Source organism: Xenopus tropicalis, chromosome 4 (assembly GCF_000004195.4).
Source record: "Xenopus tropicalis strain Nigerian chromosome 4, UCB_Xtro_10.0, whole genome shotgun sequence".
Lineage (NCBI taxonomy): Eukaryota > Metazoa > Chordata > Amphibia > Anura > Pipidae > Xenopus > Xenopus tropicalis.
Genome location: NC_030680.2, coordinates 18,612,720 through 18,634,977, shown reverse-complemented (window position 1 = coordinate 18,634,977; position 22,258 = coordinate 18,612,720). Strand labels below are relative to the sequence as shown.

Below are 22,258 nucleotides of genomic sequence, written 5' to 3'. Positions count from 1 at the left end.
ATCACAACTACCACAGTGAACCCCACATTCCCACTTGTTCCTTTTTTTCAATTGCTTGTGTCCAATTTCTCAAAAAGTCAATTTACTATGATAAAAATGTAAATACTAATAAAGGGGATAGAAAGCCTCACACAAAAGGTAACATTTCTGGGGAGCCTTCTTACCCCCAACTAAACCGCACTCTTTAACTTCCACAAATCTACCAGTTTAATTACCTATTGAGAAAAATATTAATGCAATGGTGCCATCTTGGGCTCCTAGGGTTGCCAACTGGCTGCTAAAATACTAGCCAAGGCCAGGCCAGAATTACAACTTTACTGGCAATGCATTTGCAGGTAAATTTGTAGTCACCTCTTGTTCCGCCCAGGGTCAGACTGGGCTGGCAGAACACTGAAAAAAACCCCCGGTGGGCCCCGCCGGCCCAGACCTGATCCCAGCTGGCCTTCATCCCGCTCAAGTCTACTTATGCACGGTTGGGGGGAGGGATGGGGCTCCTGCAGGGGTAATTTGCGTGCATCTGTGATGTCAGTAAAGAAAGGAACATCACAGTGCAATGCATTGTGGGTTATGTAGTTCCTGCATGCTGTCTGTAAGCTGTGGGACTAAAACATTGATGTTACAATTCATAACATCAGCAGCATTTGTGAGATTTAGGGATTTTGGAAAGCAAGCATATCTCCTGTTGCTGAGCAGAACAAAGCCATGTCTGAGAGAAGTTTCTCTCAAAGAGCTTACACTTCAATTTGTGGGGTGATTTGGCCACTGAGACAGTGTTTCCTTAGAGAATATAAATTGTGTAAAGTGTGAGATAAAAAACTACTAATGATACCTCCATCCCTGTTGCGTTAATTAGCAGCTTCTGCTACATTGTTTCACAAGTCAGTACATATTGAAACTGCGCAAAAAAAAAAAAAAACACAGTTTGTGGGTGGAGTTGCCCTTTTTAAGGTCAGTTTTACTTTAAAACAATTAGGCATTCTGCTGGGAGATATAGCAGGTATCTGGCTACGTCACTGGCATTGCCCAACCCCATTCAGGAAGGTGTTTCTTCCTACTTGCCTGTGGGGAGGGACATGGTTTTTCTTTCAGAGTTTCTGACAGCGACTTCCAGACTGACAGTTTAACACTTGGAGGTAAGTTATATTAAAAGACTGGGATACAATAAGTACAGGCAGTTATTGCTGCCCACTGGACTTTGGTCTCTGCCTCGTCAGTTTCTGGTGATCTGATTCCAAGGTTTGTGAAGGATCAGTGAGATTTGTGAAGGATCAGCGAGACGATCATCAATGAATCTTCCCGAGGGAACCTCATGGCTCCTGGTTTAAGGTAAGTCATAACTTATATTTTAACAATTAGTTTCTAATACTTGTGGTATGGGAGTCTGAAATCTGATTACACCCACAGCTTTAAGAGGGGTGGGGACCTTTTTTGTCTCTGGGCAGTGGGTTATAGTGAGGAGGTAAGTACAGAGAGTTATTTATGATTCCTCCATAGAAAAGATGAAACAGATCATGCTCGCAAACATGGTGGTATTTATGTGGGTGTAGGGATTGAGCAACTTCCAGCAGTTAAAGGGATAGTTCACCTTAAAAATCAAACCATTCTATGATGTAGACAGAATATTTGCAACTGGTCTTTATTATATAATTGTTGTGGGGTTTTTTTTTAGAATTATTTACATTTTTTTTGTTGTTGTATAGCAATCAGGTTTGGAATTGCAATGTTGTTGCCGCTGCTTAATTATCCTAGCAACCAGGCAGCAGCTTGTAAGTTAGAATGGAAAAGGAATAGTAAGTAGTGATAGGCGAAATGTTTTGCCAGGCATGGATTCGTGGCAAATTTCCACGTTTCGCCAATGGCGGATTGTTTCACGAAACGGATGAAAAAATTCGCTGCGGAAAAATTTGTCGCACGTCCAAAAATTGTCACTGGCGTCAAAAAAGGAATAGTCGCGGGTGTCAAAAGAATAGCCGTGCAACAAAATATTAGCCACGGGCGACAAAATAATAGCTGCGTGACAAAATAATAGCCGCGGGTGACAAAAGAATAGCCGCGGGTGACAAAAGAATAGCCGCGGGTGACAAAAGAATAGCCGCGGGCAACAACAGAATAGTCGCGGGTGACAATTTTTTTTGTCGCACAACATTTTCGCCGTAGTTTCGCTGATCTTTTGAAAGATTTGCAAATTTTTCAGCGAAGCGAAACGGAACAGATTCGCTCATCACTAATAGCAAGCAATAATGAATAACAATAAATTTCAAGCCTTGCAGTCCATTTCTTTTTTTGGTTGCCAGGGTCAGTGACCCCCAACAATCAAATAGCATTATAAAGTTGCTGGCTGGAAGGATACAGCATTCAGCTTTAAGATGTCCTGTCAACCCAGTCTCCAGTGCAGGAACTGTCTTTTTATTAGTAGCCGTAGTAGCTGGGGGGAGCGGGATTTGAGGAGGGATGGAAGGGGGACACGAGTGAGTAGCCAATCTAAGGGACCTCCAAACAGAAATCAACCTTCTTGCCAGATGAATAGAGTAACAACCAGGCCTGGACTGGCAACAGGGCCGGAACTAGGGGAAGGTAAAGGAGGCACATGCCTAGGGTGCAACAGTGAGGGGGCGCTAGGCACTTACCTCTTCTTTTGCCTACCCCTAGTTTCAGGTCCTTTATCCCCCCCCCCCCCACGGTGGACTACCTTCCTGGGCAAGGAGGCAGCCAGGCACCATAGGTTACTGACTGGCAATCTGTGAATTCTGGTAAATGCCAGAGTGGCTGCTGTAAGATGCCACAGACAGTCACTATTTATTGGCCTTGTTGAGGCCTCTGTGTACTAGGGCCTATTTTGAATCACACTGCTAATAAGCCAGTGGTCAAGGTGGTTGCACAGCATTCAATGCATCTACAACAGCAAGAACGGCCCCCAATTTTTTCTTATAGCTTGTACCAAGAGAACATTAAACTATGCCAGCATAGGTATGTCACTTTGCTCAGCACAGTTCTACAGAAACAGCCTTCCCCAACGTTGTTTTTAGCCTTTACACAATAGCATTGTTTTGCTTCCAATAAAGTTTAATTACATCTAAATTAGGATTAAGTACAAAGTATGGTTTTATTATTACAGAGAAAAAGGAAATCATGTTTAAAAATACATTTATTTGCTTAAAATGAAGTCTATGGGAGTTGGCCATCCTGGAGGTTTCTCAATAAAGGGTTTCCAGGTAACAGATCCTATACATTTACTAGGGAGTTCAAATAAGAGAGTTTTAGGGAGGCATGCTAAGCATTTCTCAACCTTTGGGCCACAGACAGCCCCGTTCATCACCTTCTTTGCATCCACTGAAAGACCAAGATGAGAGCCTGACTGCCAGGGTTATTTTCCGGAGGTCACAAAGCGTTGCTGACCCTGGTCTTTTTTCCAGAACTGCTGGCTTTCTATAGACATCATTATTTGAAGTGGCTTGGTGCCTTGCAAGTTAGAACACAATTCAATAAAGTCTTGGCTCCAGAAGTGACTTGTACTACAACTGCCTTTTTTGGTACGGAGTTATAAGGCAAATGATTACCCCCTATACCAGTTAGGTTCTTCTTGTATAACATATTGAGACAATTGTGCAATTTTTTTTGCTAATATTACTGCAATGAAACTCCAGAAGGGTGGATATAGTGCTGTTATGGTTTCTGGAGACTTCCGGGGAACAAATGAAACCAGGAACAGGGCAGGCAGGATTCTTATTGGACAATCCTCTTGCATCAATTGGGCTGATGGCTCTGGAGGACAATATGCTGAAGAATGATGGAAGCTGGTACAGAAGGTTTATGTCCCCTTTAATGGTCTGTTAGATTGTAGCTTAAAGTGAAGCCAACATTCCTGATTAGAAAATGAGTAGCTCCCTCTACACTGGCTGCTCTGCTTTGCATTCATCCAGTCTCATCACCTAAAAAATGACCCCAAACCTGCCCTCTATCTCTAATAAAAAACAGGCCCTTCCAAGGTCTGCTGTTAAAGACTGCCCCACTAAAAAATGGGACAGCTGTAAATAATGACAGTGGGTGAATGTTTGAAGTTGCTTAATGTTACCCTAAAAATTGAAAGAGGAGAAGTAAGTGAAGGCTGTTCCTGGCTTATATAGAAGACATGCCGACTCTCTCACAATTTTGGAACTTTCTGTTGAAAACTCTCTCATATAAGTCTTCTAGATTTACTTGTTGGCTTTTAGCAGCAAAAGGAGAGTAAAAAGGCTGTATATGGGGATTGGCTGGGGTATAACTGGGCCATTATCAAAAGCCTTGTGGTAATCAGCTCCAGGAGGTTGATGTCTCGCAACAAATTGATCATCCCAGACTACCAAGGGTATATAGAAAGAAGCATATTATGGTGGGTATATGATATGTGAAGGGCATGAGGTTGAAGCTCCCTTGTTCCTTTGTTAACTCACTTGTTATCAAAGGAGTGCCCACCTTCCTGTAACAAAAGGTTGGTCCCTAGCAAGGGTTAGTTAATCAGTAGCTGCTTGTGGTGTTATAAAGGTACTTCTGTACCATAGGTCTGGTTTTTGTAGAGCAATATTACACAAACTGAGACCAGAATCTTGCATGCAATTCTATAAGACCCAACGGAACTATTTATCCTTTATACACATGTGACCTTTATACACAGGGACCCCATTTGAAAAAATGCTGGAAAAAACATCATTGTATAGGGAGTGACAGACGCTTTATATAATTGTATATTTAAGCCTCTTGTATAATGTATTTGTCGACATCATCATCTGTACACAAGCCAGATACTTTACTATGTAATCTCTCCCACTCTTTATGAACTAATACATTACACATTCCCTTAGTTTTAGGGTGAGATGATTGTATGAGTCTCTGGGATTTGATGGTCCTTTCTCAACCACATGACTAGTCAGTCTCTATTCACTAGAGCTCGCTTTAGATCATTAGCTGGTTCAATCTCATTGTCTCAGGAATTGCTTCATAGTCCCTGTCCTTCCCATAATGCATTTGGGCTAGGCGTGAATGGTGAATGATAAAATTATACAGCGTATGAGTGATATTGCTACATTAACTCCCTGGAGGCAAGCAGTACATTTTTTCACTATGTGGATTACATGTTGGATGATGTATGACACTGCGGTTGCATATTCTCAGCCAGAATGCATTCATGAGTCACTTTCTTTAAAGTGCCAGGACTTTGAAGAGAGGCATAAACCTTGCCTTAAAACCTCCTCCTAAAATAGGCTTCCCAGACTCAATTACAGTTGCAAATGGGTGCTCCAGAGAGAATTCCGAGGGCCATCTGATATTACCTAATGGTGCCATATTTCACAGGACAGTCCCCAATAGCTGACTTGAAAAAGGATCAGGGTTAGGGACAAATTGGGGATGTAGCTGGGCAGTCCAGGGCATGACTTACTTTGTTGGGATGTATACAGGTCTATACCAGCCTATTCAAAAGTTTGGGGCAGAAAATACAGTTTAAGCAAAAATGTTGTCATCACCAGGAAAACTTGATTAGTGAAGGATGAGAATGACAAGAAGGCATCAGGGAGAAAGTGCATTTTCACAATGTACGCTACTGACAGGACATGGTTCCATGGAGAGGTGGGGTCCAAAGCTGCTCTCGGAACATTGCAATGGGCTCCAAGATGATTCCTTGTCGTTCTAGAGCTCAGTGCAGTAAACAGACAGCACTGCCTAAATATCATCCAATAACAATGACACAAGCAATCACAGAGCAAGCAGGATTTTCATGGGAAGTCCTCTTTGCTTCCTTGTGCCATAAGCCCTGGAGAGCTGGGTCTCATGGTTTTACTGAGCAGTATAGCTTTAAGGGTCCAGTCCTTATTTTATTGGATTACAGCCTTCAGCAATGTGTTGGACATTTCTGGGAATCCTAGTTAAGCATTATTTAGGTAAGACATAATTGAAAAACAGCATTTGCATCCCCTCTAACACTCTTCTATTAATCTGCTTTAGGTACCAAACGTCTGTAGTGAATCTGGTGTTGGTCTGCCAATTAACTGTCGTGGTATATGGGTTTCCTCACTGCGCAATGAAAGCTGAAGAATCCATTCATGTGGGTGAAGAGAAAGGTATTATTATTTGTTGGTGCTAATTATACTCACTCTTTGAGACAGGTTTTCAGGCATAGTGAGTTCCTGAGCTTACAATCTAAGTTTTATGCCCTAGTCCTAGGGACTCTGGAGTCAACCTCCAGACATAAACCTCAATTTAAGCAACAAGGATTTAAGGACATCAATGAAACAGAAGCCCAAAGCAATGGGTCTGCTGTCCTATAAACCTTTTAATGTCCAAAACAGGCATTTTGTTGGAACCTTCATTTCATGGTAGACAGATGTGGTGCCAATGCACACAAACATTCATACATGTGGTATAGAGAGCACTGGAGTTACTTTTGGGGACTGCAACTTTCAGGCATGGTAGGAACATGGCCTGGCACTGGGAAATATTGTGCTCTGGCAGCTTGTACACTGTTCCTAAATGAGCCAGCATTACTAGTGCAAAGGAGTCATTAGAAGTCCTTGAAGAAGAGGTAACTGTATGATCAGCCATAGCGATATTGTGGCTCTGCATGATCAGCAATAGTGATCCTGTGGCTCTTCATAATCAGCCATAGTGATCCTGTGGTTCTATATGATCAGCCATAGTGATCCTGTGGATCTGCATGATAAGCCATAGTGATCTTATGGCTCTGCATGATCAGCAATAGTGATCTGTGGCTCTGCATAATCAGCCATAGTGATCCTGTGGTTCTATATGATCAGCCATAGTGATCTTATGGCTCTGCATGATCAGCCATAGTGATCTTATGGCTCTGCATGATCAGCCATAGTGATCTTATGGCTCTGCATGATCAGCCATAGTGATCTTATGGCTGTGCATGATCAGCCATAGTGATCTTATGGCTCTGCATGATCAGCCATAGTAATTTTGTAGCTCTGCATGATAAGCCACACTGATCGTGTGGCTCTGCATGATCAGCCAGAGTGATTTAGTGGTTCTGTGTGATCAGCAATAGTGATCTCATGGTTCTGCGTGATCAGCCATAGTGATCTTGTGGTTCTGCATGGTCAGCCTAGTGATCTTGTGGTTCTGTTTTCAGTGTTCACTAACAAGGAAGATGCCAGCCAATTTATTGGGCGACGTTTACTCTACAACCAGTTCGATTTTGAAATGTTTGTCCCTGGCAATCTGGAGAGGGAATGTTACGAGGAAGTCTGCAACTATGAAGAGGCACGGGAAATCTTTGAGGATCCAGATGCAGTGGTAATGTCTAACTTATGCCAGTAATAGAATCTTAGATGCATACATACTATAGATATGGGTCCATGTCAGCTGTTTACCAATGCATTTCCTGTTCAGATTCAGAAGAATGTATTGAAAAAACACCCAAAAGTTCACCCAGCTTGTGCATGTTTGCAGAACAGGGTGAACAGGGCACTATTTGACTCACAGTTAGCTTTTAATTTACATTTGCCTTGAGCAGTATGGTAGTTCCCACATGTAAATATTCAGCCAAAAGTATCCAGACACTTTAAAGTGTCTAAAGTGAAATGACCTCAGGTAGAACACTGATGAGTTCTGAACTGTCTCCAAAAGCAATGTCAGCACAAGAACAATTTGTAGCAAGTGTGTGTTTTGATGGGTAAGTGTCTGCTGGTGTGGCATAAAAGTCATGCTATTGGAGTAGTGGAGATGCGTTCCTATGATATGACAAGGGCCCCTGCTTCCATTGAAAGCACACCTTAAGGCTACATCATACATCGACATTCTTGACAACATCTACTTTGCAGCAATTGTTTAGGGAAAGCCCCATGCACAAAGCAAGGTCCATACGGAATGGGCTGGAAGAAGGTGGGAGTAGAAGATGTTGTCTAGCCTGCACAAAGCCCTCACCTCAACCCAACAGAACATCTATGAGATACATTGGAATAGATATGCAAGCCAGGCCTGATACCCAACATCAGTGTCTAACCTCATTGATGCACTTATGGCTGAATGGAAGCAAATCCAGGTACAAACAATCTGTAACAGCACCTCTTGTATTTTCAATTAAAATGCCTTTATTGCAAATTTTAGGGGCATACAGCAAATCCCAACAATGGTCCATCATCTGGCAGCAAAGGGGTCTGCACAATGCCTTTACCTCAACCCAAGTGTACATCTATAGCAGGGATCCCCAACCTTTCTTACTTGTGAGCCTCAGTCAAATGTATAAAGACTTGGAGAGCAACACAAGCACCATAAAAGTTCATGGAGGAGCCAAATAAGGGCTGTGATTGGCTATAAATCCTGTTTTACTCAACCAAAACTTGCCATCAAGTCAGGAATTCAAAAATAACTACCTGGTTTGGGGGCACTGAGAGCAACATCCAAGGGGTTGGTGAGCAACATGTTGCCCCTGACCCACTGGTTGGGGATCACTGATCTATGAGATACATTGGAATGGATATGCAAGCCAGGCCTGATACCCAACATCAGTGTCCAACCTCAGTAATGCTTTTATGGCTGAATTGAAGCAAATGCCAACAATGGTCCATCATCTGGTGGAAAGCCTTTCCAGAAGAGTAGAGGCTGTGATAGCAGCAAAGGGGTCTGCATAAAGACCTTACTTCAACCCAAGTGAACATCTATGAGGTGCACTGGAATGGATATGCAAGCCAGGGCTAATACCCACCTACAGTGTCAAACCTCAGTAATGGTCTTATGGCTGAATTGAAGCAATCCCCAACACCTAGCGGAAATCCTTTCCAGAAGAGTAGAGGACCAACTGGATATTAATATCATTGGTTTGGGAATAGAATGGTAGATAGGCAGGTAACATAGTAACATAGTAACATAGTAAGTTGGGTTGAAAAAAGACATACGTCCATCAAGTTCAACCATAATGCCTATACCTAACCTGCCTAACTACAAGTTGATCCAGAGGAAGGCAAAAAACCCCATCTGAAGCCTCTCTAATTTGCCTCAGAGGGGAAAAAATTCCTTCCTGACTCCAAGATGGCAATCGGACCAGTCCCTGTATCAACTTGTACTAAGAGCTATCTCCCATAACCGTGTATTCCCTCACTTGCTAAGAATCCATCCAGCCCCTTCTTAAAGCTATATAATGTATCAGCCAGTACGACTGATTCGGGGAGGGAATTCCAGAACTTCACAGCTCTCACTGTAAAAAATCCTTTCCGAATATTTAAATGGAACCTCCCTTCTTCTAAACGGAGTGGGTGCCCTCGTGTCCGTTGGAAGGACCTACTGGTAAATAAAACATTAGAGAGGTTATTATATGATCCCCTTATATATTTATACATAGTTATCATGTCACCTCTTAAGCGCCTCTTCTCCAGTGTAAACAGACCCAACTTGGCCAGTCTTTCTTCATAACCGAGACTTTCCATACCCTTTACCAGCTTAGTTGCCCTTCTCTGGACCCTCTCTAGCTCAATAATGTCCCGTTTGAGCACTGGAGACCAAAACTGAACAGCATATTCTAGATGGGGCCTTACCAGTGCTCTGTAAAGGGGAAGAATAACCCCCTCCTCCCGTGAATCTATACCCCTTTTAATACAGCTCAGAACCTTGTTTGCCCTTGCAGCTGCTGCCTGGCATTGCTTGCTACAGCCAAGTTTATTATCTACAAGGACTCCAAGATCCTTCTCCATTATGGATTTGCCTAGTGCAGTCCCATTAAGGTTATACGGGGCTTGCATATTTTTACATCCCAGGTGCATGACCTTACATTTATCCACATTAAATCTCATCTGCCACTTAGCTGCCCAGATTGCCAGTTGGTCAAGATCCTGCTGCAGGGATGTCACATCCTGGATAGAATTGACTGGTCTGCAGAGTTTTGTGTCATCTGCAAACACTGATACATTACTCATAATACCCTCCCCTAAGTCATTTATGAACAAATTAAACAAAAGTGGACCCAGTACAGAACCCTGAGGGACCCCACTGAGAACCTTACTCCAAGTAGAGAATGTGCCATTAACAACCACCCTCTGTACCCGATCCTGTAGCCAGTTTTCTATCCATGTGCAAACGACTTCACTAAGACCAATAGACCTTAGCTTAGAAAGCAGTCGTTTGTGGGGAACGGTATCAAATGCTTTGGCAAAATCCAAATAGATTATATCTACTGCATCCCCACTGTCCAGCTTCTTACTTACCTCATCATAAAAAGCAATTAAATTGGTCTGACATGACCTGTCCTTCATAAAGCCATGCTGATTACTGCTCATAATGCCATTCTCCACTACATAATTTTGAATGTGATCCCTTAACAAGCCTTCAAATAACTTGCCCACCACGGATGTCAAACTTACAGGCCTATAATTGCCAGGCTGAGATCTTATTCCCTTTTTAAATATGGGAGTGACATTCGCCTTCTTCCAATCACTAGGTACCATACCTGATGAAAGAGAGTCTGAGAATATCAGAAACAAGGGCCACTGCAATTCTGCCCCTAGCTCTCTCAGTACCCGAGGGTGTATTCCATCTGGCCCAGGTGCCTTGTTTACATTTATCGTGTGTAACCCTTTAAGCACCATATCCTGTGCCAACCACTGTGTAGTTGGAGCTGAGGCAACAGTGAAGCTATTGGGTGAGACTTGGCCCACTGGCTCCTCTACTGTATACACAGAAGAAAAGAACTGGTTAAGCACATCTGCCTTTTCTGTATCCGCTGTAACCATATTGTTATTATAACTCAATGGGGCCACACCCTCAACCTGCATCTTTTTACTATTAATATACTTAAAAAACTTTTTGGGGTTAGTCTTGGCCTCGGCCGCGATGCGCTCCTCATTTTCTATCTTTGCCTTCCGGATTGCTGTTTTACAACACTTGTTATAGTGTTTATATTCATTAAACGCAGCTACTGTCCCCTCTGACTTATATTTCTTAAAAGCTTTCCTTTTTTTCCCTATTAACTTCTTTACCTCAGAGTTAAGCCACATGGGGTGATTCTTAACACTTCTACTTTTTCTTATTAATGGAATGAATTGAGAACAGTAATGATTTAATATCATTTTAAATGACAACCATTTCTGCTCTGTATTTTTATCAGAAAACATAATGCCCCAATCTATGCCCTGAAGCGCTGCCCTTAAGGAGCTAAAATTTGCCTTCCTGTTTGGTTACTTTTGGCAATATAGTGTATATATATATATATATATAAAGAACTTTTATTTATCTACTTACAATGTAAGCATTTTAGTTCAGTCAACTCACTTTAGCACTATTAAAGAATGAAGTTAGAAAACGCACTGCACAAAAAATGCATGAAATATTAAACAGAAACCACATGTATCCATACAAACATCTGAGCACAAGACCTTACCATGCCGTGTGTTTAATAGGAGCCATGTGTTTGAGCGTTAGCGCAGTGATACAACATACATGCCGAAATATGCAAGGCCGTGAAATATTCTCCCTTTCAGCATCTGCAGAGGATTAGCTTGTCATTTTGCTAATAAAAGAAATCAGTGTTTATGGGCTGAGAACACAACAATAGGCGGCACAAATACTCCCAGGCTTAGGTTTTGCTCTCAGCTAACAATGATCTATAAGGGATCCTTTAGGATGGTCAGGGGCTAGCGTTCTGGAGCAGTAAGGGGAACAATGCTGGTTATGAATTGAGATTGAGGTGTAGGGGAGCAGGCTTAATGGTTTGCCATTGGCTACATTGTCTAGCTCATATATGTCAAACACAAGGCCCGGGGGCCAAATCCTGCCCACCTGGCTGTTTTATGTGGCCCTTGGTGACTGTGTCTGACCATCCAGCCTGATCAATTTCCATTTTCCTCACATAGTAACTAAGACTAAGGGGTATATTTATCATGCTGTGTAAAAAGTGGAGTGAAGCATTACCAGTAATGTTGCCCAAAGCATCCAATCAGTAATCAGATTTCAACAGTAGCAAAGCATCTATTGGCTGCTATGAGCAACATACACATTGTGATAAATATACCCCTTAGTATCTTACTAAGTATATTAATAAAAAATAAAAAATTTGGCCTGTGACTTAGCCTGTGTTTTAGCTTTCGGCCCCCTTATGTGATTGAGTTTGACACCCCTGGTCTAGCTCCTGGGTGTCAAATAGTACCAACTTGGTAAACAAATAGTGACTCGCAAGGTCTAGATCTAGGATGGAAAGCCAAAGAGAGATGAATTCAGTGGTCTCTTGCACACAGTTCTATCTGGAGCACATTCATTATATCTGGCTTTGGTTGAGAAACCTTGGTCTCAATTAATGATGGTGCTTGAAGTTTAATTACAAGGCATGGTATGCAACACAGCAGAACAGAGATTAGAAAGGGATTCCCTTAGACATTGCTATTCTGTGGCAGTTTGCAGTTGGCCTTCATGTTTTATTGTTTTATGGTCTTCAGTTATTTAGCATTTTGTTTAGCAGCTCTCCAGTTTGGTATTTCAGCAACTGGTTGTTAGGGTCTTATTTGCCCTAGCAACCAGGCAGTGGTTTAAATGAGAGATGTCAATTTGAACAGGAGAGGGCCTGCATAGGAAAATACAGTCAGTAATAAAAAGTAACAATAACATTATAGCCTCATACAGCAATGCTGGATTAATGCAATGGTCTTCCAGAGGAGGCAGATTGGTCAGCCTTGCAGGAACCAATTCTAAGAGATGTCTAGCCATGCCCATAGCATCAGCAGCTTACTGCATTGTGATTAAAAAAAATGGCAATTTTCATCCTGAATTTGCCCAAAGCATAGCAAAGTAAATAACCCATTAATGCAACATTCAAATTTGCTTTAATGACCCAGCATTGTATATTTAGAATTATTTGCCTTCCTCTCCTGCCTCATTCTAGCTTTTACATGGGGGAGGAGGGGGGGTCACTCACCCCAGCAGCAACAACAACAAAAAATGATTACTCTGCAAGGCTACAATTTTATTGTTACTTTTCATCACTTATCTTTCTACACAGGTGGAAATTAAAAAACAAATGTGACTAGGAAGGAATTAAAAATTTAACTCTGTGATTGACTGTCATTCAGTCATCCAATCGCTTGCCAGGCATTCCTCTCTCCTGACTCAGGCCCTCATTAACCAATCATCAATTAGCTCTCATGTGTCTACTGCAATTAGACAATAAAAGCAAATGTCTGCCCTGTCAATGAAAGCTCTGCAGCAATATTAAGCTGTATCAGTAAGTGGGCCGCTCCTATCCCCTTGTAAGGAATGGTAGAACCCAAGCCAAGCACTGCTAATAACCCTTTCCTAATCCCGCTCCAGTAGCCAAGTCATTTTCAGCGCTGGTGCCACGAGTGCCATACTTTGGCTTATGCACACAATAGCAACATGATTGCCTGAATGCTTGGGAAATGAGAGCTGACACACCAGTAATGTTTATTGGAACAGGTTAAGCTTGTTTGAAATAACCACCAAACCTGGCACGGAATTCAGCGCTCATAAAACTTAATACAGACAGTACTATGCGTGGAAGATGACAATGTGGCTGATGTAGGGGGTAATAAACTGCTACAGACTTAAAAGACTTAAAGCAACAGGAACACCAAAAAATGAAAATGTTCTAAAGTAATTAAAATATAATGTACTGCTGCCCTACACTGGTAAAAATTGTGTGCTTCAGAAACGCTACTATAGTTTATATAAATACCCTGCTGTGTAACCATGGGGGCAGCCATTCCTGCACTGGTACAGCTGGGGTATTTGCTTCAGAAACGCTACTATAGTTTATATAAATACCCCGCTGTGTAACCATGGGGCCAAGCATTCAAGCTAGAAAATGAAAAGGCACAGGTTACATAGCAGATAACAGATCTCTCTGTAGAATAAAATGGGAATCTATGCAACTTATCTGCTATGTAACCTGTGCCCTATTATCTTTTTTTCAATAGCTTCCCCCAGGGCTACACAGCAACTTTGTTTATATAAACTATATTACCAGTGCAAGGAAATAGTACATAATATATTAATTACTTTGATACACTTACATTTTTTGGTGTTACTGATACTTTAAGTGCCCCACCCCCTCACAAAATGGAAAAACATGAGATTTTCCAAATTCAAGATGTTTTCTAGTTAGTAATTACAGGGATATATTTCCAGATAGTGTCAGAAAGCCCCTGTTTTGACTGGTACCTACACTTATGATGTAAGCGTGGCTGATTTGTATTTGTCCAATTGAGAACCACCTACTCACTTTTCTCCCCATACTTCCCCAGTTACAGAGCTCTTTTTACTATGATCAGGCAGGGGTGCCTCCTGGCTCAGGCTAACACCAGTAGGGGTCTCTCATTGTATTAGTCTGTTCGGAACTGCAAAACAGCAGCTGAAAGCAGCAATTTTTGGATATGTATATTCATATAATTATAGTCTAATAATCTACTCTTTTAGCATTCCCACTCCTCACCCTATGTCAGCAGCTTAAGGTGGCCATACACGGGCCGACTGTAGCTGCTGATATCGGTCCCTTAGACCGATTCGGCAGCTTATCGGCCCGTGTAGGGGCACAAATGAGAGGCCTGCCCAACTGACATCGGGCAGGTTAAAAAATCTAGTCGGATCAGGGACTGCATCAGCACGTTGATGTGGTCACCGAACCAATTGTGCCTTTTACCGGCGTTCTAATTCGATTGTTTGGCCCCAGGGCCAAACGACCGAATTAGCCTGAATTCACCCGATATCGCCCACCCGTAGGTGGGGGATATCGGGAGAAGATCTGCTCGCATGGCAACCTCACCAGGCAAGAGGATCTTAACGTGTATGGCACCTTTGGATACAGGCCTAGACTAGGATTCAAAATAGGCCCAGGCATTCCAAGTACACAGAGGCCCAAACAGCCACCCCCAGGCCCAATAACTAGTGACTGTCTATGGCATCTTACAGCAGCCCCTCTGGCATTTGCCAGAACCCACAGATTGCCAGTCCGGGCCTCCTTAGAGATTAGACTCTGTGGGTCATTTTTCTGAAATGGTCAGCCTAAGCCATCCTTTGGTCTTCCCCAGGGGGGTTATGAAAAGGTAAGTGTTAATAAGGCCCCATCAACCACTACCTTTGGTGGGGGGGTGACATCCATTGAGGTCCAGAAACCCCAAACCTTGCCCTCAGTTCTGACTGCTTTTTGTATTTTGTGGGTTCACAACCTGATGAAGGGCTCAATATATATTGCACCAATAAACAACATCCCTAATGGAGGGGGAAGTAGATCTTATGATTGTGCTGGGTCTTTATCCCCTATAGTAGGGGAGGAACCAAGGAGGACCACTTTGACCCCTTATTTCTACAGCTTTGATCAACAAAATGTTTTTAGCTTTACCAAAAAAACAGATTAAGCTCTCAATCCTCTCTGATCAGAGATGCTCCTAAAATAATTGAAAAGAAGGGAAACGTCAAAATGAAGCAATATCCTACTACATAGAAGGGAGTGCCCATATATTGCTCTCCCTGTTTATATAGCGTGTGCATAGGGCAATCTGATCAGTAACTAAAGTTATTACAGTGCTAAGCTACTACAGCTCCACCTGGGTGCACAATATTCTACTGTATGCCAATTTAAAGGCTAATGGTTAAAAGACATATAAAGATGGTTAATTATCCCTTCTAGTAACACCTATTCTTTAACAATTAATATTAAAGGGAAAGAACTGCAGATAGTAAGACAAAGTCTTTATAGGCACTGACAGCCTAGTAATGTAGCGTGTTGGCTTCACTACACTGACTGTATGGTCAACTAATAGTTACTCATAGCATCCGAAATGCCACCCAGCGGGGTTCCTATCTCATCCCTTAAATTACAGACCCATTAAAGAAAGGATTGTGCAGAAAGATGTTTCCGTAATTAAAGGGATGAGTAGACAGTCCTTTCACCGTGCAAAAATGTTGGTTGACTCAAACCTGGCATTACACTGTTACCCGATATGTAAACACGTTTCTAGTTATTAATGTCCTCTACCATAATAAAACCATACTAATGTGCTGGCAGACACATCTGTACATTAAGGGGAATATTTATTATAGTGTGTAAGCCAACATTACCAGTGATGTTGCCCATTGCAACCAATCAGATATTTGCTTTTGTTTTCTAACTTGAAAGTGGCTGCTATGAGCAGCATCACTGGTATTATTGGTTTACACACTATAATAAATAAGCCCCTCAGTGTTTGCTAAAATGAGTTTTGGCAAATTCCAAATGATTAAAATTGGCTTTTCTTCTTTAGATGGCATTTTGGCAAAAATACACCAGTAAAGGGACCATCTCCAAAGAAGGTAAGTGTGAATTTGCTGGGCAAAACAGTTGGATAACATGACATAAAGGAGTTGGTACGGTACATAAAAACTGGGGCTAGTTTTGTGGATTCATATAGCATGCATTAAATATAGCCCCCTATATTGGCTTTGTCTGCCAGAGCGAGATGAACATTGTCAGTAAAATCCTTTGCACCAATGGGAACCACAGGTCAGGCAAAGGGCTACTGATTCTGCCACCCATCCCTGCTTTGTTGGCAGCAGACACCTTCAGCTACTAATTTAGTGTTGCAAGTGTGCAATGTGAAAAAACATGGTGCACTGCGCCAAATTTTTTCGCTTTGAACTTTTACCCTGCCTTGCATAAATTAAATGTACCTTATAAAGGTCTAATCAGGACCTGCAACAGTCTAATCAGACCTGCTCTTGTCTGTACTTAAGGCAGGCCCTGGCCTTTCAATTGCTCAAAGGCCCAAACAGCCCCCACAGATACAATAAATAGTGACTGTCCATAGCATTGTACAGCAGCCCCTCTGGCATTTGCCAGAATCTATAGATTGCCAGTCTGGGCCTGGCCTGAACCCGAAACCTTTGTTTTACCTGCTCATACTGCTACGTGACCCATCTGCAACACATTTACTCTCAATCCAACCCAGTGTCCACTCTAAAACACATAAGTAATGTCATCAAAGGAAAATTATCTACTGGACCAAATTATGACCCACGACCCACATTTAGCTATCACTGTCACGTACCTGCATTGTACTCAACTCTATTGATACTCAGGAATACCCAAATACACTGCCACATGTTACCTATATGTTGGTGCACATTTACAGCTGTCACTTAGGGTATTATATGGAATGGTTTATGGGGACCTACATATACATTATTGTGTCCTTTCTCTTTTCTACCTACCTCTCCTCTTCTGCCTTCTTTTGCACTCTTCCCAAATATTTCTTTTTTCTTCTTTCCTTTTTTTCTTTTCCGATTCCAGTTCCGTTACTTTGACCTTACTATGAGCTAGGGGCAGGGTCCCCTTAAGGTGCAAAAGGAGGCATAAATGAGTAAGTCTGCAACATCTGGGGCCCATCCTCGGCACGATAGGCAAGTGCACCCACATTTAAAGGTCATTTCCATACAAGTGAATGGGGGGTATTAAAAGGAATTTGCCCTCCACCTATTGTGCTACTATTTGCCTGTCTGACATATGCAATACAATTACTTTCTTCTGTTCTCTTCATGTGTCTAGGACCTTTCTGCACATAGTACGATTTTGCATTTGCTCATTTGGCTTTCTCTTTCTGTGGCAGTTGTAAAGCTTGATGTTGTCGGCTTACTCACTGGCATTATTTCTGGTGGGACGTTACTGGTAATACTGGGTCTTCTCGCATACTATTGGTATATGGTCTACTGTGGTTCACGAAGGCATCGTACTGTGTAAGTATTAAAATATTGAACACTTTACTAGAGATCTTGGGCTAGAGTTACTGAAGTGTTATAAATTATATTATAAAATAACTTGCGCTTTTTGAAAAGAAAACATAATTTCAAGCAACTTTGCAATATAAATCAATTAAAAAGCAGCCTTTTTATGATTAATATAATAATATGGTTTGGCACAGTTCCCTAAGCCCCGCCCCCTGTTTCCCTGCTGATCTGGCTGACTACTTTGTGACTCAAATAAAATGTAACAGTAGTCGCCTGTCCTCAGCCTGCCTTCAGCCTGCATCCTCCCAATCCCACAATCCCCTGCATATGTGATGTCAATAAGGAAAGGAACATCACAGTGCAATGCATTGTGGGGTATGTAGTTCCTGCATGAGTTGTTACAATTTGTAACATCAATCTTTTAGTCCCTCCTCCCCTGCCAGGATTTCAAATGATGCAGAAAGAGCAGAACTGTTTTGCAGCTGGATTTCAGCATATAAAAATGGTATTTATTCATACAGATTACAGTAATTTCTGTGGGGCTCTTTAACAAATTTTGGTTCAGAAGCCAGAGTTCCCCTTTAACATTGCATTCCCCTGGAAACTTGATTTACTACACAGCTGTAACTGTGGTTATGGTAAAATGGATGCAAATTGTGTGTATTACCACCAGTTATTAGAGGTGTTAAAAGATGCTTCCATGTAGCTGCACACAGTTCCAGTCCATCCATCCTGCCTCTTCTTCTAAATTGTATGCAATTGCGCCTATTGACGCAGGGGAACCCTGGAGCTGATGATATGACGCGGCGATTGGCCAACTGCTTTGTCAATCTTACAGAATCCTGCCTGGTTTTCCAAATTGGGAAAACCGGCCAGGTAGTTTTGACCCGGACAGGTAGTAACCCTACTCTGCAGGCTGCATCAATGGACACAGCAGACTTGCACCCATTAGGGGACAACATCATTATGCACTGGTTAGTATATATTTTACAGTTTATTATGAAAATACACAAGAACCTTATCTAACAACTGAACTACATCCGTGTATTGAGTTTCCTGTTTCATTTCTAAGACTGATAAATATCCCCATTCATATTGTCAGCAAAAGATCTGCTTTCGTACACATGGTATAATGAGACTGTTCACAGCTTTATAATTATGTCCTGTCTGGCACAGCACTTTAAGTATGCAATTATCCCTATTTAATTACATAGCCCAAATCAACCTCAGTCATATCTGGTAACTTCCGTCATATTCATCACCCCCAGCCAGGGGCTTTAGTTGAGCTGACATGCTGACAAGCCCTGGAGCATTAACTACATGCTCTATGAGTATATCTGGCACTGCAGACCCTCCGGTTTTATAGATTCAGTGAAATACATTCTAGACTTAATATTAAAGAAGCGTTAATATTATTATTCTTACACTTCACCCATAGCCGACCCTGTGAGAGGCTAAATACAGGTGGAATATTGGGGCAGATGAGTTCTGTCCTGGCACAACATGGAGCAGAGAGACCTGTGTTTGCCCCATAGCGCTGTATTCATGGGAAGCAGGTGGGGGAAGGCGCATAGGCACCCCCTCGCCCCCTAACTTGCACATCATTCAGACACGCAGCGGACAGAGTTGCATATTGGTCCTATGCTGCCCTAGGCATGGGACCTCTGTGTGCCCATTGGCAGATGCATAATGGCACTGCCAGAAGTGATGGCATGATGTGACCCACAAGCTGCACTCCTACCCTTCACCCCTCGCTTAGTAGGAAAGAATATGGCACCAGCATTTTTTTTTTTGTAGAAAATGTTTTATTTAACCTATAGGCACCTGATGGTCGCACCCTAAAGATGCCACCCTCGGCACGGGCCCTCAAATGCCTATATGGTAAATATGCCCCTGGCACCTGGTCTTGCACCTACCATAGCTGTAACCTGCACCTTGAGCTGGATTACTTTTTTGCACAAGGTGCAAAGCGCAGCAACAACTCTGATGAAACTGCTTTTTAAATGAGGTGTACTTTGGCACTCCTTAGAGCTTTTGCCAGGCAGGCAGACATACAAAATCACTAAGGGGCACAAAAGCCTATGTGCCTTCCCCTGCCTGCCCATCTTGAATAGAGATGCCAAATCCAGATAGAGCTCTATTCATGGGGGTAGCTGTAGCACCTGAGGCCTAAAGCTACATTTAGGTGTCAAAGTATAAGATAAGTATAAGATCCTATGGAGGAAATGTTAGTAGCCACGCTTGGCACACATAGGCTTGCTGGTAAAAGATCCATCAGACACAATATGGCTGCAGAGCTTGTAGGTTCAATACCTACTTTTCAGACATTGCCTCTGCAGCCAATACTAGAAACCTACATAGGGGTAATTGTGATGAATGCATATTTGTCGGTTACTTGAACTTTCTTTTTCTTTATTTTAAGCCAAGAGGGAAGCATTGAAGGCAGAAACATATCAGTCAGCTCCAGGAGCTCAGAGGAACTCCCACTGCAACCTACAGCCCCGTCTCTGCCTCCCCCTCCATACGAAGAAGTTGTACTGGATGCAAGAAACGATGAGCCCCCACCTCCTTACCCTGGGACGCACAAAAAGTCCTTTAAAAAATCTTTATCAATCCCTGCTCATCAAAAGTATCAACTATAGCAGTGCCGTCCAATCTTACTCCCAGCAGTGGGTTAATAATCTGTTATACCACTTGACAGTGGGTTGGATTATATTACAATGATGGTGTCATACCAAGAAGCTTATGGATGCCGCAAGTGGGATGGGAACACAAATAATGCCATGGTGGGACCATATCTGGACCAGTGGGTCTCCAGTTGAACCATCATACACTATAGGAATACCATATCCTGATTAAGAACATGTGAATGGGATAAGGAGAACTTTATGTAATAATGGAAGTGAACTTTGTGCCCAAGGACCAGGGGTATGGACTAGTATCTTACATAGTATTAAAATGGCATAGTTTTTGGGGTATCTACTGTGCCACGTGATCACTGCTTGCACTTATTTTTGGCCTAACACATTAATGTTATATGAGTGAAAACCATACTCCCATACCTGATTTGCCTTCTTCCATACAGTCCTTTGTTGAGGCACTGCTTGTAATGAATGGGAAGAGCTGCTGCCATTCCAGATCCAGCAGTCGACTGACCTCAGCCTGCCTTTCAGCCTGTATCATCCAGATCCCATAATTCCCTGCAAATGATGTAAATGTGGGTTATTTAGTTCCTGTATGCTGTCTGTAATCTGTGGGGAAGTTGTTACAATTTGTAACATTAATGTTTTAGTCCCTCTTCCCCTGCCAGGATTTCAAATGAAAGAGAAGAACTGCTTTGCAGCCAGATTTCAGCATATAAAAATGGTATTTATTCATACTTTTGAAGGAACAAATTTAGGTTTCTGAAGCCGGAGTTCCCCTAAAATATATATCAAGATGGTTGGGGGTAATCATTTTTATTCTAGGAATCAAGCCAAAATACACAAATGTGTTACAAGTATTTTAATGTAAATCGTTTTTTGTTTTGTTATTTTTGAGCTTGTGGCTCGCTACCACGACACCGAGATGCAGGAATCAACTGTAAGTCGTGCACTTGGTAATATAAACTAAATTCATTTTTACGTCAGCACTTGTGTAAATAGAAAACATTTTGGGAAGAAAATGGGTGGGGGGGGGGAGGTGGATGGGATGAAATGGAAAAGTTTTTTTTTTAAAAATATTTACATAACACTGTTGTTGCCGTATATATATTTGATACATTGCTTTCTACAAAATAAAGGCATTTTGCAGTAGCCATTACAAGTGTCATCAGTATAAATAATGCAAAAGATAAAAATCATTGAAGCTGATGAACATTAATGATTTATCACTTCTCGGAGTACAGACTTGATTCTCACAAATGTGGTGTCCTGCTGTATCTCAGGAAGTCCTCTATATGGCGACTGAACCATAGGGCTCCCATATGCCCCAGGTCCCCCTTTTTAAATCTGTGAGACAGTGTCCCTGCAGTTTGCTTACAGGTTGCTCATCCTGTGTTTCTCAGTTGGCAAGTACATTGGGTTTGGGGAGGCTAATTACAGACATAAGGGGTCAATTACTACCTACAGAGAAGGGGGCAAAGTGCAAACTGCCACAATCCACCCGGATTTTTATCAATTTGCACCCTGCCCTGCAGGTAAAAAAAAAAAGTGCTGCAGGTCTCTGCACAGAAGCTTTCACCCAATGAATACAGCACCGGCTGCTTTCTTCAGCCCTGTATTCATGAGCAGGGGGCAGAGGTTTGCAGGCATTCCCCCTCACACCACATAACTTGTGCATGTTTGGGAGTGTCAGTGGGCATATGCTGTGCTGGGCCAAGCTGGCTAGGGGTCCCCAACCTTTCTTACTCATGAGCCCCAGTCAAATGTAAAACGACTTGGAGAGCAACACAAGCACCATAAAAGTTCATGGAGGTGCCAAATAAGGGCTGTGATTGGCTATTAGGCAGCCTCTATGCACCCTATCAGCTTACAGGGGGCTTTATTTGGTAGGAAATCTTGTTTTTATTCAACCAAAACTTGCCCCCAAG

General features: G+C 42.3%; 1 protein-coding gene across 1 annotated transcript; it reads left to right on the top strand.

The window, feature by feature from the left end:
- Positions 1–1,043: 1,043 nt before the first annotated feature.
- prrg4 (proline rich and Gla domain 4) lies at positions 1,044–21,484 on the top strand. The gene is made up of 6 exons (XM_002938713.4): positions 1,044–1,326; positions 5,977–6,092; positions 7,124–7,287; positions 16,230–16,278; positions 17,571–17,697; positions 20,111–21,484. The coding sequence occupies exons 1-6, from the start codon at positions 1,310–1,312 to the stop codon at positions 20,328–20,330; spliced, it is 693 nt and encodes a 230-aa protein (XP_002938759.3). The 5' UTR covers positions 1,044–1,309; the 3' UTR covers positions 20,331–21,484.
- The last annotated feature ends 774 nt before the right edge of the window (positions 21,485–22,258 follow it).